General features: G+C 40.1%; 6 protein-coding genes across 12 annotated transcripts in view; 3 read left to right on the plus strand and 3 right to left on the minus strand.

The window, feature by feature from the left end:
• Positions 1–80: 80 nt before the first annotated feature.
• LOC115623212 (tyrosine-protein kinase transmembrane receptor Ror2) lies at positions 81–3279 on the plus strand. Its single transcript, XM_030517481.1, has 4 exons — positions 81–742; positions 808–1087; positions 1152–1394; positions 1460–3279. Exons 1-4 carry the CDS (start codon positions 332–334, stop codon positions 2710–2712), a joined length of 2187 nt encoding a protein of 728 aa, XP_030373341.1. The 5' UTR covers positions 81–331; the 3' UTR covers positions 2713–3279.
• Positions 3280–3899: 620 nt separating this feature from the next.
• Positions 3900–7558, minus strand: LOC115623284 (apolipoprotein D). Of its 2 annotated transcripts, none has more exons than XM_030517588.1 (5): positions 7279–7558; positions 6230–6426; positions 4538–4692; positions 4403–4475; positions 3900–4338 (listed from the first exon to the last, which is right to left on the minus strand). In XM_030517588.1, exons 2-5 carry the CDS (start codon positions 6371–6373, stop codon positions 4060–4062), a joined length of 651 nt encoding a protein of 216 aa, XP_030373448.1. In that variant the 5' UTR covers positions 6374–6426; positions 7279–7558; the 3' UTR covers positions 3900–4059. The 2 variants fall into 2 exon arrangements, with proteins under 2 accessions (XP_030373448.1, XP_030373532.1); XM_030517672.1 differs by lacking the exon at positions 7279–7558 and adding an exon at positions 6488–6595.
• Positions 7559–7917: 359 nt separating this feature from the next.
• LOC115622761 (transcription factor grauzone) lies at positions 7918–10650 on the plus strand. The gene is made up of 4 exons (XM_030516820.1): positions 7918–8427; positions 8485–9767; positions 9827–10217; positions 10273–10650. The coding sequence occupies exons 1-4, from the start codon at positions 8305–8307 to the stop codon at positions 10522–10524; spliced, it is 2049 nt and encodes a 682-aa protein (XP_030372680.1). The 5' UTR covers positions 7918–8304; the 3' UTR covers positions 10525–10650.
• Positions 10651–10678: 28 nt separating this feature from the next.
• LOC115622772 (S-adenosylmethionine sensor upstream of mTORC1) lies at positions 10679–11760 on the minus strand. Its single transcript, XM_030516831.1, has one exon. The coding sequence runs from the start codon at positions 11675–11677 to the stop codon at positions 10784–10786; it is 894 nt and encodes a 297-aa protein (XP_030372691.1). The 5' UTR covers positions 11678–11760; the 3' UTR covers positions 10679–10783.
• A 1079-nt stretch (positions 11761–12839) lies between these two features.
• Positions 12840–17216, plus strand: LOC115620056 (2-acylglycerol O-acyltransferase 2-like). 2 transcript variants are annotated; one of them, XM_030513195.1, is made up of 7 exons: positions 12840–12952; positions 13704–13931; positions 14014–14111; positions 14169–14300; positions 14368–14709; positions 14774–14973; positions 15032–17216. In XM_030513195.1, exons 2-7 carry the CDS (start codon positions 13803–13805, stop codon positions 15187–15189), a joined length of 1059 nt encoding a protein of 352 aa, XP_030369055.1. In that variant the 5' UTR covers positions 12840–12952; positions 13704–13802; the 3' UTR covers positions 15190–17216. The 2 variants fall into 2 exon arrangements, with proteins under 2 accessions (XP_030369055.1, XP_030369054.1); XM_030513194.1 differs by lacking the exon at positions 12840–12952 and having other exon boundaries at positions 13472–13931.
• Positions 17217–17546: 330 nt separating this feature from the next.
• The window catches only part of LOC115620055 (protein GDAP2 homolog), a 28933-nt gene continuing 26335 nt past the window's right edge, over positions 17547–20144 (minus strand). For all 5 annotated transcript variants that reach the window (XM_030513189.1, XM_030513188.1, XM_030513192.1 and 2 more), the window contains 4 exons: positions 19231–19384; positions 19022–19161; positions 18763–18961; positions 17547–18689 (listed from right to left, as the gene is read on the minus strand). In XM_030513189.1, the coding sequence (XP_030369049.1) occupies positions 18645–18689; positions 18763–18961; positions 19022–19161; positions 19231–19384 (538 nt within the window). In that variant the 3' untranslated portion in view covers positions 17547–18644. The remainder of the gene's footprint in view (positions 18690–18762; positions 18962–19021; positions 19162–19230; positions 19385–20144) is intronic.

Here is a 20144-nt window from a genome sequence, read left to right on the forward strand (position 1 = left end):
TTTGCTTTCAAAACCACCCCTAAGGGACACAAAAGTTCTTCTCCCCCATGTTAGGCTGTCAAGTTGGGTTATTGTGAAAAAGGCGTCGACAGAGGCAAGCGCAGAGGTCGCTGCGTCGCATCGAATTTATTATATTTACCTTAAATTTTCATTGATTTGCGCTTTAATTTAATTTCAATTTGCATCACAAACCGCGCGTTGTCATCGCTGATTCTACATAATGAGTGAAGTTTAGTGAAAAATCGTCCAAAAGCCCCCAACATTGAGGCGAAAATTTCGGAAAACTTCATACACACGCGCACACATCTCGCGCACATATACAGGCACCGTAATGTCGACAGGACTTGGGGTTGTTTATGTGGATACCAAAAGCAATCGAAACTGGAGGATAGTTGGGGCTGCTAGGCGAGATGTAGTTGTTGTTTTTCTTATTTTAGTGCTTTGCGAGTTTTTGTTTACAAGCGGGACATTCGCAACTTCATTAAATGCCATTGAGGAGCCGGCGCGGCGGCATCACCAAAGACATCATGTTGATCATGAGCGGGAGAGGGAACGGGAGCCCCACGAGGAGAAGGGCTACTGTGCACCTTACAACGGAAAAGTGTGTACCGGATACATAAGCGGACAGGTGTGGTATAGCTTGGAAGATTCTCATGGGGGCTGGAAGAATGAGCAGGTAACGACGGCTTTGTGGGAGGAACTCATATCCGATCTGACGGGACTATGTCGAGAGGCAGCAGAGGTAAGTGAACAACCCAGCAGCGTTTAAGGCTTAGACCATCAATATCAAACATCTCTCGATTACAGAAAATGCTCTGCGCCTACGCCTTTCCCCGCTGCCACATGGAAAATGGGCGAGCTATCAAAGCGCCTCTTTGCTACGAGGACTGCACTGCGACGCATTTGCAATTCTGCTACAACGATTGGGTGCTGATCGAGGAGAAAAAAGAACGTAACATGTACATAAAAAGTCGCGGCCACTTCCGTTTACCCAACTGCTCAGCCCTGCCTTACTATAATGCGACGCTGAAACGACCCAATTGCTCGTACATTGGCCTTACAGAGCTTAAGGAGGAGGAAATAAGTTGTAGGTTTAGTTGTTGCGCCCAGTCGGCTACACTTCCTCATTACATTCTCTGCATTTCCAACAGACGACTGTCGGAATGGCAATGGGCGTTTCTATCTGGGCAATGTGAATGTCACTAAATCGGGCATACCTTGCCAACGCTGGGATACCCAAAATCCCCACAAGCACATACAACCGCCCTTGGTATTTCCACAGCTGCTAGATGGTGAGAACTATTGCCGGAACGCAGGCGGCGAGGAACCGTATCCCTGGTGCTATACTGTAGACGAATCGGTCCGTTGGCAGCACTGCGACATTCCGCTTTGCCGTGAGTATAAATCCTAACTGTCCCATGAATTTAAATGTTAACTAAGCTTGCAATTAAATTAACAGCCGATTATGTAGATCCGCATGCGAAGGACCTTAACACGCCGATCAAAATGGAAACATTCTTTACACCCTCCATGATATTCGTGCTAGCCGGGATTGGATTCGTGGGCATCGTGATTCTACATTTGATGATTTTACTGGTCTATAAATTATCGAAGCGCAAGAACTATTCACAGCCCCCGACACAATCGCAAGCCGAATGCAATGTCTCTCAACGCGGGGAATGCAATTTGACCGCCAGCCGTGAGACCCTGGGCTCAAATGCCTTCGTCAATGCAAAATGTGGTACCATACGCAGCACGGCGACCATTCATAGTCATTGCGTGGTTGTTACGGCTACAACGGATCCGAAGACGAAGCTGAATGCACGGCTAGAAAAACTCGAGTATCCACGTGGAGAGATTGTTTACGTGCAATCTTTGGGTCAAGGAGCGTTCGGACGAGTTTTCAAGGCGAAGGCTCCAGGCTTAGTTTCGGGCAATCCCGATCTGCACGTGGCTGTAAAAATGCTGAAGGACGATGCCAGCGACCAAATGCAAATGGACTTCGAACGCGAGGCTTGTCTGCTGGCCGAATTCGATCATCCGAATATTGTCAAGTTGTTGGGCGTTTGTGCACTTGGTAGGCCAATGTGTCTGCTCTTCGAGTTCATGTCGCCGGGGGACTTGAGCGAGTTTCTACGCTCCTGCTCGCCCTATGCCACACATCGGGTGCAGCCAGTCGACCGGCTAGAACTGACGGAGCTCAATCTGTTGCAGATGGCTGCACACATTGCAGCTGGCATGCTTTATCTGTCTGAGCGTAAGTTCGTGCATCGCGATCTGGCTACTCGGAATTGTCTGATTAACGAGCAAATGAATGTGAAGATAGCCGACTTCGGACTCTCGCACAAAATCTATCTGCAAGACTATTACAAGGGCGATGAGAACGATGTTATTCCAATAAGATGGATGCCGCTCGAGAGCATTTTGTACAACAAATTCTCACTGGAATCCGATGTTTGGGCCTATGGAATTTGTCTGTGGGAAATTTTCTCATTTGCGCTGCAGCCATACTTTGGTATGACCCACGAGGAGGTCATTAAGTTTATCAAGGAGGGCAATGTGCTCAGTTGCCCCGATAATACACCACTTTCGGTATATGCACTAATGCGTCGCTGCTGGAATCGCAAGCCAAGCGAACGTCCGGGCTTTGCGGAGATTAATCATTGTGTGCAGCACAGCATTGCCGAGCTTGAGTGCAAGGCAATGCTCTAGAATTCCGTCGATGGACACGAACATGTCCACAGATAAGCATTTACAAATCAAATCGAAATAACTCCGTCGTGTTTCAGCCATTTTAAATGAATCATAATGCTCGCTCAATGTCTTCCTGAGCATTTACTCGTACATACCGATATACATATGTATATTTCCCATATATTTATTACATGATATTACTTGATATACTTTCCACAACGAACGAACTTGCCATCAAGTCATCCATTTTAACTGATGTACTCATCTGTAGTCCGTAGACAACTGAAGGCGATATTTATACATACTATGTAAACTATTATTCGATAATTATGTAGATTGCATTCCCATGAGTTTTTACTAGCATTAAGTGATCGATCCGGCGAAGCGGTGGGCCGGTTTGATATTCAAACGACACCCTCTCTTAGAATGGAACGAAGCACAACACCGAAGACCATCAAAACAATAAGGAATATTAAATATTTAGAGAACTTTCTACAGCATAATTTTCTTAAGACACTGAAACTTGTAACGAAAATGTTTACACACTTGTATAATAAATTGTACTTAATCCAATTAAGAAACTTATGTATAGTACTCAATTAATAAGTTAATAGTAGTAATCGTAATATGGACTTCTGTATGGATAGGGGAAGGGAATAGGCAAGATCGCAGCTCCAAAGCCGCCACCGTAACCGAATCCGGGTCTTCCAAAACCTCTGCCAAAACCTCCGCCAAATCCAGGTCTGCCAAAACCGCCGCCAAATCCAGGTCTACCAAAACCACCACCGCGTCCTCCGAAGCCACCGCGTCCTCCTCCAAAACCACCGCGTCCTCCTCCAAAACCACCGCGTCCTCCTCCAAAACCACCACGCCCTCCTCCAAAACCACCGCCACGTCCTCCCCCGCCTCTAGCACTCGTAAATTCCAATACACACACAAGCAAAGCCAGAAATATCATAAGCCTATATCGGGACATTTTAAACACATCTGTTCTACCACGCCTCATTTATAAATTGCGACTGAGCTTAGAAATAATTCTAGGGGTGTGATGAGCTCCTATTTACTGTCAATTAATTAGTAGCCGTATAATAATTGAAGTGACGTTGCCATTGCGAGTTCGCGTCGAAAAATTCCCCATTTCATGTATAAAACAGGCAAATATCGTGCACAGATAAATTTCGAGCACATAATAATACTTTTTCACGTATGTATGTATATATTTTTATTTGCCATTTTGTTTCTTTACCAAACAAAAACAAAGCTCTTCTTTTTGCAATATCACAGCAGCCTGAAAATTAGACATTAAATTCATATTTAGCTTAACCTACAGTTATACATAAATAGATTTAGCGGCAGTATTGGTCCTTAAAGCAATTCTGTGCAGTTTTTGTTTTCGCTTAGGACCAGCCGTTCCGGGTCTAGACTGAGACGCTTTAGCACGTCGTAGACTTTGGAGCGTACCTCTGCCGTAAAATCACGTTCACGAGCACGGCCGAATACCCAGATTTGGTCGGAATACCCAAAGGACCCAATGCTGCCACAGGACCACAAAATGGCAAAATTATCGTAGTCTGTGTAGAGAACTTGGTACTTTCCAGTGACGGGCAGAAGACGTGAAATCACATCGGGAAATCGTGTGTTGAACTGCATCGAGAAGAAATGGAATCTAGTAAAAATATTGCAATATTCAATGGAGTGTATCTAGTACCTTAAAATCCATAATAGACGATTTACTGTTTTCAGGTGTGGCATAGCCCAAGTTAACGTTTGGATTGCCAGTGCTATAAAAAAGACGGCTTTATCAAAAGTCTTTGAAGTCTGAATTATTGATATAAATACTTACATGCGATTTATGCTCTTTATGGCCACCTCTAGCTTAAAGTTATTAAACTTGGAGAGATCGGCTTTATTATAGGGCTGAAAAGCTAATGACGTGCAACGAAAGGCAATTTCAGGCAGGTAGAGTGAGCGCTCTACTTCGAACCATTGGCCCAGAATCTGCAACGGAAAATTGTCATTATGATCAATAAAGATATTGAAGCGGCTTCTGTATAAGACCCTCGATTCCATTTCGCTTCTCGCTGCTGCCACCGTGGGTGTGAGTAAGCATAAAACTGGGTTATTGGTGTCCCCCGACCCGCTGCCTCCCGCCACACTCCCACCACACAGCTAAACAAGGTGTAAAACATAAACATTTTAAGCATTTTTGAAAACTGGTTTCGAAGCTCGAACGCATCAACAGAGCAGTGCAGAGTAGAGTAGAGTGGAGCAAAGCACAAATCTTTCATCGAGCGCCATCGCAGTTCAAAGTCATAAAACTTCAATAGATAATTACATACACTCAGTATATACATACAAGTATATATACGTGTGTACGTGCATGTCTGCCGGCGAGGTCTTTGCACTCTCCCCCCGGGAGCAAATCTAATAAAAACAATAGGCGAACGATGTCAAATTGTTTAACGCCTGTCAACAACTCAATTGGACGCGGACGCTCAATTAGTGGGGCACGCACCAGAAATCTGCCACTTTAGCTTTTGCTGAAGCTACTGCGGCTTCCATGAGAGATTTTCATTTATGCAAATGGATTTAAACAAGCGGCCACCAATTACGTTGGTTCGGATATCCCAAGGCGTTTCAAATTTTCAATTTAAATCTGCGTCCACTTAAATTATTTTAAAATGCATGTTACTGCTGCTAAATTGATTTTGACAATTCTTTTAGCTACTGGTCAATTATCGGTTGAGATTTTCGAGCTGCCCTGCATTTGTCTGTCCACGTTGTTTGTTGTCCTTGGCATGCCAATGGCGTTGAAAATTGTGTCTAATTTGTGATCTTTATAAAAGAAGTGGCTTGTTAGTCATTGCTATAGTAGGTACGAAGTGTTTTTTTATGTCTCCTTTCTTGTTGTAAACAGGTTTGCAGTTTTGTTGTACTTTGCCGACTGACTGACTGACTAACTGACTAACTGACTGATTGACTGGCTTGATTCAAATTATTTCAAGTTCATCTTTAGGCACGATCTATAAAAGGCTTTTAACCGACGCCTTGTGCTAAATATTCCTAAGATGTGACAGTCACACTTTACATTGCTATTGTCGCCTCTGCATTGTTGTTTAATAAAGCTCTCAGCTTTGTTGTCGCTAATGGCGCTGTGTCATTTTATAATATTTAATAGCTTTAGGCCACTTGTAGCTTCAACTCTTGAGCGAAAAGTTGATGCCATTAAGATGGTTCGTTGCAGCTTCACAGGTATTCGGATATTTTGCACATATACTTGTAGTAGGTTCTTAACATATTGTATGTAATATGCAACAACCACAGTTTTTTGTATGTACATATTCTCATATACATATGTAAATAATTTAAATGTGCTGTACAATTTTCTTTAAGTCAAGTCGTTAAGTAATAATTTGCGCCTTTCAGGGTTAGCAAATTGCTAACAAATTGAAATTAGTTGAAGTCAACAAGTCACTTGTAGCGTTGGAGATATGGAGAGATGGATGGAGGCAATTACTTATTTCTATTTACTTACACGACTCATGTTAAACTTTGGCATCGATGGATATTTCGGGCAACGTCCAAGTCCATAGGCATGTGTCTGGTCCATAAACGTGAACAAAAAAATTGTCGACAGCAGTAAAGTGCTTGAAAAAATGCGAAATGTAGAGCCGCTCATTTTGGGAATGCCCGGTCAAGTCACTTGATTGGTATTGTATTCTACTATAGACACTGTAGAAGAAAAATAATATTTTGAAATAACCTTTTAAATATACTTTAGTAGTGCACAAACCAACTTCTGTTTGGGTGGCTCAGTTGGTCAATGAACGAAGCGGCAGTTGTTTTGTTTTTGTGTTGAGTTCCCCAAATTGTAAGCGTTTCGGCTTATTGCTGTTAACATGGGCTTTTGTTCGCCCATTAATATTCCATAAAGGAATTGTGCGCTAATAAAAACGTGCCACTAACTGGCAAGTGCAACAAGAGTGAAAACTACAGCGGACACTCCTCGCTCTTCAAAATTCAAAACTAGGTTGACTCGTGCGCTAACGATGGCGGCGTTACGTAAAAGAAAAACCAAACCAACCGGGCCATGCGAAATGCAAGTCTAACTGGTCGTCGCCATCGGCAAAGTTTGCGAATTTCTGCAGTAGGAAAAATATTGCACATTCATTCATAAGCAAGTATATACCGACTATACATACTATATGTATGTATTCACATACTATATACATATCTAAGTCGAATGACGAAAGGAAGTTGCTTTGCAAATGGGAATTTGAAAATCTCTGCAATTCAAATGTGTCATACATGTAGTGTAGTACAGGTGTATTGCTTGATATTTTCTAAGGAAAGCTTTAATAAACCTGGGAATCCAACAGACATTGAAGTTTGATATGCAAGTTGTCCAAGTTCAATGCAACTCGAACTCCAATTGGCGTAAGTGGCTAATTGAAAAAACAAAGTTCGAGGAAGTGGATTGAACTGCTGTTGTAAAACGGCTTATGTATGAAAATTGACAGCGAGCTACAGCCACCCAAACGGAAAGTGTTAATTTTGCGGTAACACCAGCACATAGAAACGTACGGATAGTTGCTGCCACTGTTTACTTAAAAATTTTGCCAATACAATTGCAAAACGTCTTTGGTTTTGTCGTTCGTATGCTCGCCTGTTCGTTTAACTACACACACAAGCATATACATATGCGTAAACACGGTAGATATTTTCACTTTGATTTTGCAAAATCTGGTGCTCGAAGTCTAGGCGCGCTAATTTTGTTTACATGCTTGATCGCCACAAGCGTTCTTCACATTTGCAGACGCACTACTATCTCTCGCGATCGAATGCATAAACAACCGCCATAAGCAACCGGGCGATGAGACCGTTGAAAAAGTACTGGTGTAGAGCTTCAAATGCGCAGTCCACTTTGGCTCATATGGCAACTTCATGTTTCCACTGTTAATGTTACCAGTGCTGCCAGCTAAGCGATATGGCTTACATTTTGTTAAGTTCAAATGAGATAATAAGAAGTTATTTTCAGCTGCGCCGACACACTATAAAACAAATGTGTTACAGTCGCGCAAGTCCGATAAAAAAAAAAAAACTAATCTAAGCTCGTGTTCCCTACGATTCGGACAGTCTACTAAACACGGCACAGTCAGTGAGAAAAAACAGTTTCATACAACATATATTTGTACAAAATCAATGGCCGATTCGACGCAAAACTTTTCAAAATTAGAAGATTTCTTCTTTAGCATTTGTAAAATTAAAAATGATAAAGATGACGATATTACTGTTTGGCAAATTTGAGACTAACCTTTTTTTAAGCTCGTTATTTGGAACCAATACTACTTTTGAAATGGCAAGTATGGTGAATATCTGAAATTTCAACGGTGAATTGGGGTGGAAAGGACAGAGTTGTTTTCGATGCATCGGCTTGAAACATCGTTTACAATAGTCTATTGAAGTCCATCACCACTAAAATTAAAATGGCTGGCCACATGAATTTTCGTTGTTATTGCAAAGAGCCGCAGTTTTGTTAAGATAAAATAGTTAAAAAGCGCTGCTACTGCTATGTTTGTCCTTTAACGAAAACGTGTAACTTAAAGCTACATGGCTCCATCAGCGTGTGTGCTGTGCTTGGTGTGTACCGGCCATCGGCACATTGGCGTCTTCTCTGAGGAGGGAAAAAAGTTGCACATCTGCGAAACAATAAACAAACACTTTTGGCTGGAGGTATAGTATAGTTCCTATTTGATACGAATAGAGGATAAACCTATACTGAAATTGCAGCTGAGTGGATCAGAAAGCAGCACTGAGACAGTATGCAAGGAGTGCTGGCAGAGTGTTAGTAGTTTTAACGAATTTTATCAACGCGTCTATAATGTGCACGAACATCGCAGGCGGGGTGAGGCGAAAAGCGTGCCTATTGAATTCTTTGGCGAGACTCTCAATCCACTTGCTCAGGCAAATGACATAGATGCACTTGCGGAAGGTTTCTTTGCCACAAATGAAGTAAAGGTGGAGGTAAATGAATTGGACCTACTGCCCAAAGTGGAGGTGTTTGAGGACCCAGTGGATACCGGGACGCTCGCAGGCTCGAAGCGCGGGAGTATTGCTCAGGATGGCGCAATGGGTGCTAAGAAGCGCATTAAGAGCGAGAGAACACCAGTGGACAGTGACTCTGATGGTGATGTACCGCTCGCGGAGTTCCTGAGCACCGACATCAGAACGGAGTCAAATGATTCAGCGCCACCGGCAGACATCAAACACATAAAACAAAGAAAGAAAAAGGTCTTGGAAGTGCCGCGGCGTTCTTTGAGGACACGCACAGTAAAAACTACAAAAGAGCCCACTCCGCCAACAGAACTAAAGAAAGAATATGAGTCTGACGATGATGATGATGATAATGATGCTGAGTTTGTGGCAGCAGAAGCCGTGCTCGGCACCGACGATAGCGCTAGCTCTAGCAGTAGCAGCGGGGGCGAAACAGACGATAGTCTACCAGATGCCGAGCCCGAAGAACGCTACGCAGAAATTCCCAAGCGTGTTGTAGTTAAACCGAAAAAATACCGCAAGCGGCCCAAACCGCTGGTCCCGCCAGTAAGGATGAGTCGAGAGGAGATCGAGCGACGCAAAAATCAGCAAAATGAATACGATGATATTATTTTGAAGTTCTTTAAGAAGATACCGTGTCATGTTTGCAATCTTCTTGTGCAAAACTTTGGTGACATGCGTAAACACCTCCGCATGTCGCATAACCTAGAGGGGTACATGCTCTGTTGTGGCCGGAAATTCTATATACGCAAAGCCCTCGCTGAACATGTCATGGTGCACGGGAATCCCGAGCAGTTCAAGTGCACAAAATGTGGGCGCATTTTTCAGGACTCGCGCACTCTTGAAATACATGAACAAACGCATACAAATCCCCAAACAGAGACAAAGGAGAAACGTGTTTTCCAGTGCGAAAAGTGTCCGAAGACGTTTTCTACGAAGGCGGCTATTGAGTACCATATAGTGTCAAAGCATGTGCCTAAGTCCGATTTTAAGTTCACATGCCCCGAGTGCAATAAAAAGTTAGTGTGTAGTAGTCAATCCATTCTATTGTTATTTAATTTCGGCTTATTTCCTTCAGAGTTCCAACGGAGCGCAAGCTGAAAGAGCACCTTAAGTACATGCACGACCCAGAGACCGCAATTATCTGTGATAAGTGCGGCAAGACAGTGCGTTCACAGGCAAATCTTAAGAAACATCATGAGCTGGAACACTCGGATGGGCCACGACCGAAACCAGATCCGGTGCAATGTGAAATCTGTGGCACGTGGCTGCGGCACATAAACGGCCTTAAGCAGCACATGAAGACCATACATGAGCCACCGGGTGGCGAACATCGATGTCCCATCTGTAACAAGACCTCAACAAATTCGCGCGCTCTCAAACGGCATATTTATCACAATCATGAATGCGAGCGTAAATTCAAATGCACAATGTGCGAGAAGGCCTTCAAACGGCCCCAGGATCTAAGAGTAAGTTCTGAAATTCTGCCTCCAATGCGCACCACATAACCTTCATACTTTGCAGGAGCACACATCCACCCACACGGGTGAAGTACTTTACACCTGTCCTAATTGTCCGATGACCTTCTTCTCCAATGCCAACATGTACAAACATCGGCAGCGCCTGCATCGCGCCGAGTGGGAGGCGGATCGAAAAAAGCCACTCCCCCCGAACATCATGCAACAGGCGGTGGGTGCCACAACTGCTCTGAAGAAACGGCAGGCGTCCGATGTTAATGCAACAGCTCTCTTCGGCCAACCGCCGCAGCATCTATAGCATAAATTAGAGCCGCATTTAAAATAGTATTTTAAATTTAAGTATAACGTAGATAAATCAGCACATTTACTAAACTCACTACACACTTACATACATACATTAATATAAAACGAACTTATTTACAAAGTAAAATTTTAATCTAATTCCCTCATCAGACTATGAAATATTTTTTGTAATTTCATTTTATATTAATGTTTAACATTTTAGCTTTAAAATTCGTGAAAATATTTCTAGTCTGATGAGGGTGTAGAGTATACATTTAATTTTCATCCTGTGGGATTTTCATAGTTTCACTCATGCCCTCCTCCCGATGTACGCTGGCCCAATGCTGCGCTAGCTCCAAACTTATTGCTTTCCGGAAAGCCATGCAGGTGATGTGTGGCAACTTCTCGAAGCGCACACGCAACAGCCCCATCTTGGCCAGCGCAAAACGCCAGTTTTTCATTAGTCCTGCATTTTTACCAACATGCTGTGAATCGGGTGTAATGATTACCAATATCCCCTCAGGTCGCAATAGTTCGTAGGCCTTCTGACAACACATCAGTCGCTGCTCTGAGCTTGGTACGTACTCCAACAACAGGCTAAAAATTACGCAGTCATAATAATTAGCCGGTAATATTTGCACGGTCCGGTCTTTCAAGACCGGCTCGTTCAAGTTCTCATCGACTGCAATACTGAGGAAATCCGCTTGAAGGACATCCGAAGTGGCCGGACACAAGTCAATTGCCGTCACATCCATGTACGGTGTACTACCAAATGGGTTAAAGCAGCTGCCTACGTCCAGTACCCGCAATTTATCCGGAGGCACTTCTAGGAAAGCACAGCCGACGCCCTCCAATTCTGTGTAAGAAGCCAACAGGCGCTGCTCTCTTTGCCGCTTTTGCATGTAAATGCGCTCCGTATAAAAGTATTTGGTTATATAGTTTATGGCCCACTTGATGCGACTGCGCGCCAGAGCCTCCTCGCTGCTTGCATTCGTCTCCCATATTGCTGCGAGTTTTTGCATCGCCCCCGCGTATTCCACCAACTTCTGTGTGTCCTTGATATGCTCATGCCAAGCTCGTTCAGCGCCATGTATTTTTGTCAGCTGTCGCAAATCCTCGTGACAGCTTTTCACAATGTTCGCCAACCTTTGGTGCTCCTCGGAGGTCATTTTTCATTTAATTATTATATTTTGAGTACATTGAAAAAAAGATTTCTGTTATTAACTCCACTGCAAAAATTGCAAGCTACTCTCACACTTCGGGTTTGTGTATGTACATATGTATGTCTGTATATGTACAGGGTATGCGCAGTGCTGTCAAAATCCAACAGAAATAGTGTTGAGCATCGAGACATGATTTCAAACAAAAACCGTTACAGCCAACGGCTCTTACGTTCAGAACAATTCATTATAAACGCAACTAAAAAGGTAAACTGGAACTTAAATTGGCGAAAAATGTTTAAGATGAAAAAATACTAATATTAAATAAATAGATATTTAATTTATACGGTTAACAGAAAATAGTAATAGGGCAGAGCATCCTGGACATTACCATATTGTTGTGGCAAAACTAAACTAAACAAAAAATCATTGTACACTAATAATGAAAGTTTGCAAGTGTCATTAAAGATACATTTACACGTAGTACACGTATGTATATGCATATTTGTATATGAGCTGAAATTATTCAACTGAAAATGCTACTAATTGAGCATTATTATTTCATATTTGCACACGAGCAGCGAAGCTTTTCAGTGACTTATAAGAAAAACTTTATTCCTGTTTTCCTCAAATTAAATACTCTACTGTGTGCCCTTTATTTAATTTCGCATTAGAAAGTATTTTTACCATTTAGTTTACCATTTTAAGATTCGAACTAAAAATCATTTTAAAATTTTGTTAAATTAACTATGTACGTTATGTATATGATGTACTGATCTGACGTGGTTAGTCTCGACATTTGTATTATCTGTGTCTGTCAAGCAGAACACTAGACGTAAAGTTTCAAAGTCAAGTGCAGTGTACGATGCTTCTTTATGGGCGTTACAAACTTACACACCAGAACCATTACTCTTTCCAGTGGAGGGTATACAATTGGTTTATATTATTAATGTACGTAAATGCGAACTGAGACTATAGCGTTTTAAAATTCAAATTAAAAATATTCGTATCTAGATAAATAAAGCACATCGTGAATTGTCATACATAGTATATGTATGTAGTGTGTGTGAGTATGTAGCTTTTGTTTTCGCTTTCAGTTAAAAGTAACACGTTCACAACGTCAGTTCTGTAAGCGATAGATCGTAGAGAATCGCAATAATTGAAATTGTTATAAACATTTCTGTGTTTTGTGTTATTTTTTTGTATAAAATGCATATGAATTAAAGTTAAAGGCATAGCCTGGTTATAATGATGTTATCATTGAGAGCTTGATGCAGATAAGCTGTAATTCAAGTCTAAGTGCCTTAAATCATGATTGTGTAACGCCAGTTTTGTGAGAACTGCCATTGAAGTGGGTCAGTTGAAACGCCAAACTGTTCATATCAAGTACAGCCGGTATGGACATGTGCGGTAGAACCAGTTGCTAACATCGGTAACAACAATTACTACACTCTATATGCATAGTTATGCATATCGCAGCGAGTTAGCATTAGTCAGCGAATGCTCGGAACTTTTAAGATAGGGCGCATAGTTGACAATGTGGAATGAGTTGCTGATAAGTAATCGGGCTTAGAACTCATTTCTATTGTTTCAGTGACCCCAGAAGTCAAGTGTGTGCTAAAACACATTTATTTAAATCTATGTACACTTTGTACTCAATTTTATATGCACCATGCTGTGAGTGTATGTATTGAAATGAAGCGATAAAATGTAATAATAATTAATAATAATAAACTACAGACTAGTCAACATCCAATTGATAAAGCACTTTACATAGTTTTAGCTACGACATTAGCCATTCCCCAGACTTCTGTCTGCTGTCGGCTTCCCGCGACCCGATAAGCCATAAGCCCTAAACAAACAATCCGATCGCTGTCGATAGGCGCGCCAATCTCGGGTATTTAAAATGACTTCCCAAACATTTGAAGTCTTACTGTGAGCGTAAATGTTGCTCTTTGCTTGTATAGGTCCAATCCTTATCAATAACTTATCGCTTCATGTATAATCACTGAAGTGAATGCTTAAACGTCAATAGTTCTCGCATTGTGGTCAGTTGAGTTTCGCCGGCCGGGCAGTTTAGGCAAGGAAAGACATTTTAGTGAATCATTTGATTGCTGGCAAATACATATACAATATGAAGATTGAATGGGCCCCGGTTAAGGTGTCGCCAAGGCGACGTTTGCAAACCTTGGTCACGGCTTTCTTCACCTTCTCCTTTTTCACACTGCCGCTGGTGTCGCTCATCATTCTTGCAATGTTGCTGGTAAGTGGAACACGTCAACACATTCTTCCAGACCTGCGTTTATATATATACTATATTTTACTAAGGCTGATTTAACTTTCAGTATTATGGAGGCATCATAGTGCGCACACTTGTGCCCATTTATCTGGTTTATGTGTACTATGATCACAAGAAAAATCACTCGGCCGTGGATGGTAATGGGTGAGTACCAGGATGAGATAAATACGACCCTAATAATCAGTGATATTTAACCCATAGTTGGCTATTTAATCGAAATAACGCCTTTAATCGCAACTACCGGGACTACTTTCCTGTAGAACTGGTTAAGACAGCTGATCTTCCGCCAAATAGGAACTATATATTGGCCAGCTTTCCACATGGCGTTCTAGGGTAAGTGTCGTGCTCTGAAGTGGCGTGTAAAGTACATACTCAATGGAAACCTCATTGTTCCAAACAGTACTGGGATTTGCATCAACATGGGTCTGGACATTGGCAAGTGGCTCTCATTGTTCCCACAAGTGCGTCCCAAAGTGGCTACATTGGATCAGCATTTCATTACGCCCCTCCTACGTGAACTTTTGCGCTCCTGGGGCCTGGTTTCGGTGTCCAAAGAATCGCTCACCTACTACCTTAGCAAATCGAATGATCCGAAGCATTCGGACAATCGGGATGGTTTCACATCTAATGCCGTGGCCATATTGGTGGGAGGCGCTCAAGAGGCGCTCGATACGCATCCAGGAAAATATATTCTAACGCTGAAGAATCGTAAAGGATTTGTCAAGTTGGCTATACGCACGGGGTAAGTGGCCCTCGACATTTATAACAATATACAAAGGTATATTTAATTATTTTTTTGAATGCAGCTCACCTATTGTGCCAACATTTTCATTTGGCGAGGTCGATATATTCGATCAAGTCAATAATCCACCGGATTCGCTGCTTAGACGTATCCAAACACTAGTCAAGAAGTTGACGGGCATTTCTCCGTTAATTCCTGTAGGTCGCGGTTTCTTCAACTATACCTTTGGATTCCTGCCCCATCGCAGACCCGTCGTGCAAGTTGGTAAGTCCCAGACATATTCTAGCAGGCATTCCTCTAACATATAGTGTACAACTTACAGTTGGGGCCCCCATTGCGGTAAAACAGAGCGCGCAGCCCACAGCGGAATATGTGGATGAGATTCACGGACAGGTTATAGCCGCACTGGAGCTGATGTTTGACAAGCACAAGGAGAAATATTTGGCGGGCTCCAAGAACATAAAACTGGTCATACAATAGGGCCAGAGTCGTGATTTTGATGGGCTGTAGTTGAAATATGTGATTACAGGTTGTTAGTGAAGCTTCTATTAACCAGTTTGAAGTAATAATTGTTAGTCCGAATAGATTGTTAAAACGCAGAGGCGTTGTTATTTGTAACGAAAGCGTATTTGTTTTTATTAATTTACCAATTAAATTTGTTATACTTTATATACAAAAGGAAAAACGGAGTTATATTTTAAATGGTATTGAAAACTTAAACTTAATTTTGCTTACTTTCATCTCATCTCATACTCGTATTTATCGATTTAGTTTTAACAACTATAAGGGGCATTTAAAAATACATGCTATGCTAAATTGAATCGCAGAATTTTTTTTGGTTTGAATACGAGTAAGTTACAATTAAATTAGCAACAAATCACCATTTAGAGTTTTTGAAGCAGTAGAAAATATTTGCTGGACTATTTTTTGATTGATCAGAAACTATAGTAATAGTGGGGCTATTTTGAATGGCATTTTGTAAAGTCTAATTAGTCGACTATATAATTATGTTATGGGTATTTTAACTACATATGTATATTTAACATTAAGAATTCTGAAAAAATACATTCTTCAAAAGGAACACTTGGCATAAATGGGCTGCTGGGTTCTTTATATACTCGTAGTTCTATAATTATGTCATATACATAGCTGGTGAGTGAGGAACTAAGCGAATGGATATAGTTTAAATGGATGTTCTATATTCCAGCTTTAATTTCGTCCAGATCATATGCATGTATGTGTCGTGCCTTCTACGCACATACACTACATTTAAGTAGTATATATGAAAAATGTGAAGATACTATATATACAGTATATATATATAGTCTAAGGAAATGCATTACTGTACTTTTGCTTACATATTTTTCGAGTAGTTTGTTTGCTTCTTGAAAAATTGGGGGTTCTTGGGATTCTTAAACGATATTTTGTAAATTTTCTTTCAAAGAGTTAATTATGTTATATTGTGATTAGTTTGTTGGTATGTACTTGTAATTTGTTGAAGTAATTTTAGTATATTTTTGTTTAAATTTAAAATTAGAGTGAGTTGTGAGTTGTGCCAAGCTCGTAGCATCGTTCATACATTGTTAGTAGATAGTTTGTTAGCATAAAAACTGGTCTATGTAGTTTTCATTCAATAAATACAGATACATTTGTGTATGATGTAATTAAATACCTATGTATATTCTCTAATATTTTTGGGACTTACTTCAAGTTCTCTTTTAAACTCTTACTTAAACTTTTGCCGTACTTACTGCAATTGCGATAACAAAAATATATGCTTTGTTTTCGTTTTAGTCATGCATTTTGTAATTCTCTAAGCAAATTCCATTATATTTTGTTTAGCTAATTGCTTTGTAAAATATTTACTTCAATTTGGCATTAATTTATATCTCTTTTAGGGGGCACACAAATACCGTATGTTACGCATTTATGTTTACGGGCATTGGTTGTCAGTTAGCAAGGACCAACAGGAAAAACATTAACGGGTATATTGCATATGTCCTGTCCTTCAAATATAATTAATTATATATTATTGTATGCATTATATGTTCTTCTTCAAGGTACTAGCCAGGCTGATCATTTGCTAAAAGCGCAAACTATGACAAAGGTAATACGTGTATTACTGTGGTTCCAAAAAGCGTATGACTTTCATTTAATTTGTCGATTTGTATTTTTGATTTGGTTTCGTTTCATTTTGTTTTAAATCAATCCCTGAGTGCAATTCGGAATAATTTAACCGCTTAAAATTCTGTTTACTGTAATTGCTGTAATTGTTTCTCTCTTGGTGTTATAGCTTCATTTGAATTGGGGCTTTGGTTTTGCGTATCTTATTTAAAGTTTCAGCATTTTCGAATTGATTTGGTTGGGAATTTCATAATTTTGTGTTGCATTAGTGCTTGAGTGCTTTAATTGATTTGTTGACATTTTGAAAAAGTATTTATTAGCTACAAAGACTTAATAAGAATTGCCAATTTCATTATTTTATGAATATAAAATGAGACGTGCTTTAGTCAAAAATTGTTTATAATTTTCTTGATTGAGCGCAAAAGGTGCATGGAAGATTAACAAGGACGTGTATCAAGTTTTAGTTTTCGTTTCATTTAAACGTATATCAAAGATATTTGCTTGTTGTTGTCATTTTTTGTTTTTTATTTATAACACTTAACATTTATTATAATGCTTTTTATTTTGTTGTTGGTGTTTTATTTGCGGGCCTTACCGGTGAGCTCTAATATCTACAAAAGTTTTGTTTCATGTACTAACAATTCGAATTTCTCTGACTGGATCCATTGTTTTATTATTTCTTCTAACATGTTCAAAATATATAAAGGGATCTATTTCTTTTTGTTAATTTTATTTGTTTTTATATATGTATACATAACTATGTATATATTTGTTGAATTTATCAAGTTATATATGTATATTAAATTTATATATAAATACAATTGAATTTATAGTACGTATGCTTGCATTTACTGTACGCCTTCTGCTCATCCTCGTGGAATTGTTCTCGACTGATGCATCAGATACATATGTACATACTTGCGTGTGTATATAATTGTTTATGGTTTCGAGTACTAATATTAACACGCTGTAATAATACAATTTTAAATTGCAAAGATAACTACAACAATCATTTCTGTATTTTTTACTCTTCTCTTGTATATAATATAAATAATTTTATTTTCTTCAGCATGCTGTGTTTTTTGACTTGCCATTGTTTTCCTCTCCAGCTTGGGATTCGCGTGCTTGTGTTGCTGCTTACAGAGATTTTTGCCAAGGAACAATTTTTAGAGCTTCAATCCGAAGTCTCTGCTATAATTCAATTTTCAATTTTGTAGCTGCTTGCCAACTAATTAACTAATTTCATGCTTCTCATAAGAATTTTTTACATTTTGTTTCCTTTTCATTTTCATTTACTTGTTCATCTTCATGTTATTCATTAAGCTAACATGCTCCTAATGTTTTGGATTTGTTCTACAAATGTTGTCTAAGCCTGCCATTAACTACATAGTATTATTTGGATATAACAAACATAGCCCCGATCCCATCCAAAACTGAAAACAAGGGCGCTTGTCCAGCAGGTGCGGGCGTAGGCGTTGGCGTCGGCGTCGGAGTAGGCGTAGGCGTAGGCGTAGGAGCAGACGCAGACGCGGCCCTGTCAACAATTTCTATGCATCCCTAAAGTATGCTACACAATTTTAACAAAACATGCGCACATGCCAAAGGTACTTTTGATATTACAACGCATATGCCAACCACATGCAGGTAAACAAACAAATTTCTTAGGTCAAAAACAAGGTACTATAAAATCTATAAAAAATCGCATTATAAGTACGGGTGTGTGTATATATGTATATATATATATGTGTATATCTTTTATGTATATATAGCTATGGTGGTTTCACTGTCTAGACAGCAACAATGGCCGCTATCTACGAAGCAGTCGGCACTGGATTAAAATAATGTAGGCCATTGGTCTGTAAAAGGCAAAAAATAAAGATCAATTTAGAAGAAATAATCATATGCAGATAGATATGCGTAGATACGTACCGCCATATCGTATTCTGTTATATAGGCGGGTATCTCCAGCTGATCTTTTGTAATGGCCGAATACAAATGCTCCACGCCAGGCAATGAGTGAACTTTGGCCTTAATGGCGGGTGCCATGAAGGTGGTGAACCACCAGGTCATCATCTTAGTCCAGAATGTGGGGTGCACAATATAGAAGGCCTTCAGATTCTTCTTGTATCTAAATGAGATATTCGTTAGTTAACATTTTATATTATCTGAAGATAACTGTGCGACTTACTTGTATGGCAATACGCTGTAGACCTCACGCAGCCAATGCAACGATGGATAATTGCTTGTCGACGTTAGGGTATGGAAGTATGCAATTACATAGTCTCCTTTCACGATGGGATCTAAGAGTTTTATCAGATATAATAGCGCCTGCAAAGAGAAATGAGTTCAATGTTAAATTTGAATCTTAAGTAAATAGTCTGTCAGCCTCGAACTTGCCTTCTCTAAATCAAGATTCTGTGCTGGAAACCATTTGCCGCAGAAAACAATCACAGGTCGGCCTAAGCGATCAACGCCACTCTGATAGAGACAACCAATGCCCGACACCTCGGTGAGGTCCTCAACTTGTGCGCGTCGCAAAAGACGTTCGTATCTGAAATGCGTAAAATATGTATGTTTAGTAGATTAATTCTATTTATTCATGATTTACGGGCATATTGTTTGTAACTCGAGCAATGATTGCATTATTATTCATTATCGTATTCCCTTTGTTCGTCATTTTGATTTGAAGCCTACCATGGCAACTGCACTCAATAATTCCATAATTCCATGACGTATGGAATTTTTTCCTTTATACCATGGAATGAATAAGTAGTTCATGTCTGTGCTCTACATAGCACCCATTCATATGGTATGTTTGTAAAATAACTGTTGTGTGTATTGATTAAATCAACAACATATTCGCACCTACGTATATTTTCTTTTCCCATTTAATTGCTTGGCTATGTACTGAAAATATGTTAAATATATAACGATTTAGCAGCTCAGCAGATACAGAACACAAATTATTTCTGCGATCCATTGTCAGTTATCCAACGTCGACACCCTCTGACTAATCGAAGAGGCAGGGAACTCGAGTCTGGTCTTTTGAACTGTTTAATTGTGTATGCTGGCAGCTGTTAAAGAGTATTACAAAAAAAAAAAAAAGAAAAACCATGCAAATATTGTATGCCCTTTCAGTTAATCTGCCTTGGGGTCAATGGACATGTGATTGCGCATAACTTTCATGGTTTTCATGGCGATGTTGAAACTCGGTCTTTTAAGGCTTTCTGTCACTCAAGACGTGAAATGCCGCAGTAACCTGTTTGTTATAATCAGGTGCCTGCTTAGAGATCTGGGCACATACGCGTACA

Source organism: Scaptodrosophila lebanonensis, unplaced genomic scaffold (genome assembly GCF_003285725.1).
Source record: "Scaptodrosophila lebanonensis strain 11010-0011.00,11010-0021.00 unplaced genomic scaffold, SlebRS2 tig00000001-arrow-pilon, whole genome shotgun sequence".
Lineage (NCBI taxonomy): Eukaryota > Metazoa > Arthropoda > Insecta > Diptera > Drosophilidae > Scaptodrosophila > Scaptodrosophila lebanonensis.

Bases quoted from the DNA above. Each gene is read 5' to 3' on its own strand.
- LOC115622761 (XM_030516820.1), top strand. From the start codon at position 8,305: ATGGCTCCATCAGCGTGTGTGCTGTGCTTGGTGTGTACCGGCCATCGG. The intron at 9,768-9,826 runs GTTAGTGTGTAG...TATTTCCTTCAG, and splicing joins TGCCCCGAGTGCAATAAAAA to AGTTCCAACGGAGCGCAAGC. The intron at 10,218-10,272 runs GTAAGTTCTGAA...CATACTTTGCAG, and splicing joins AACGGCCCCAGGATCTAAGA to GAGCACACATCCACCCACAC.
- LOC115620056 (XM_030513195.1), top strand. From the start codon at position 13,803: ATGAAGATTGAATGGGCCCCGGTTAAGGTGTCGCCAAGGCGACGTTTG. The intron at 13,932-14,013 runs GTAAGTGGAACA...TTTAACTTTCAG, and splicing joins TCATTCTTGCAATGTTGCTG to TATTATGGAGGCATCATAGT. The intron at 14,710-14,773 runs GTAAGTGGCCCT...TTTTGAATGCAG, and splicing joins AAGTTGGCTATACGCACGGG to CTCACCTATTGTGCCAACAT.
- LOC115623284 (XM_030517588.1), bottom strand. From the start codon at position 6,373: ATGAGCGGCTCTACATTTCGCATTTTTTCAAGCACTTTACTGCTGTCG. The intron at 4,476-4,537 runs GTAAGTATTTAT...TCTTTTTTATAG, and splicing joins ATAAAGAGCATAAATCGCAT to CACTGGCAATCCAAACGTTA. The intron at 4,339-4,402 runs GTACTAGATACA...TTCTCGATGCAG, and splicing joins CGTCTATTATGGATTTTAAG to TTCAACACACGATTTCCCGA.
- LOC115622772 (XM_030516831.1), bottom strand. From the start codon at position 11,677: ATGACCTCCGAGGAGCACCAAAGGTTGGCGAACATTGTGAAAAGCTGT.
- LOC115623212 (XM_030517481.1), top strand. From the start codon at position 332: ATGTCGACAGGACTTGGGGTTGTTTATGTGGATACCAAAAGCAATCGA. The intron at 1,088-1,151 runs GTAGGTTTAGTT...CATTTCCAACAG, and splicing joins TAAGGAGGAGGAAATAAGTT to ACGACTGTCGGAATGGCAAT. The intron at 1,395-1,459 runs GTGAGTATAAAT...TTAAATTAACAG, and splicing joins CTGCGACATTCCGCTTTGCC to CCGATTATGTAGATCCGCAT.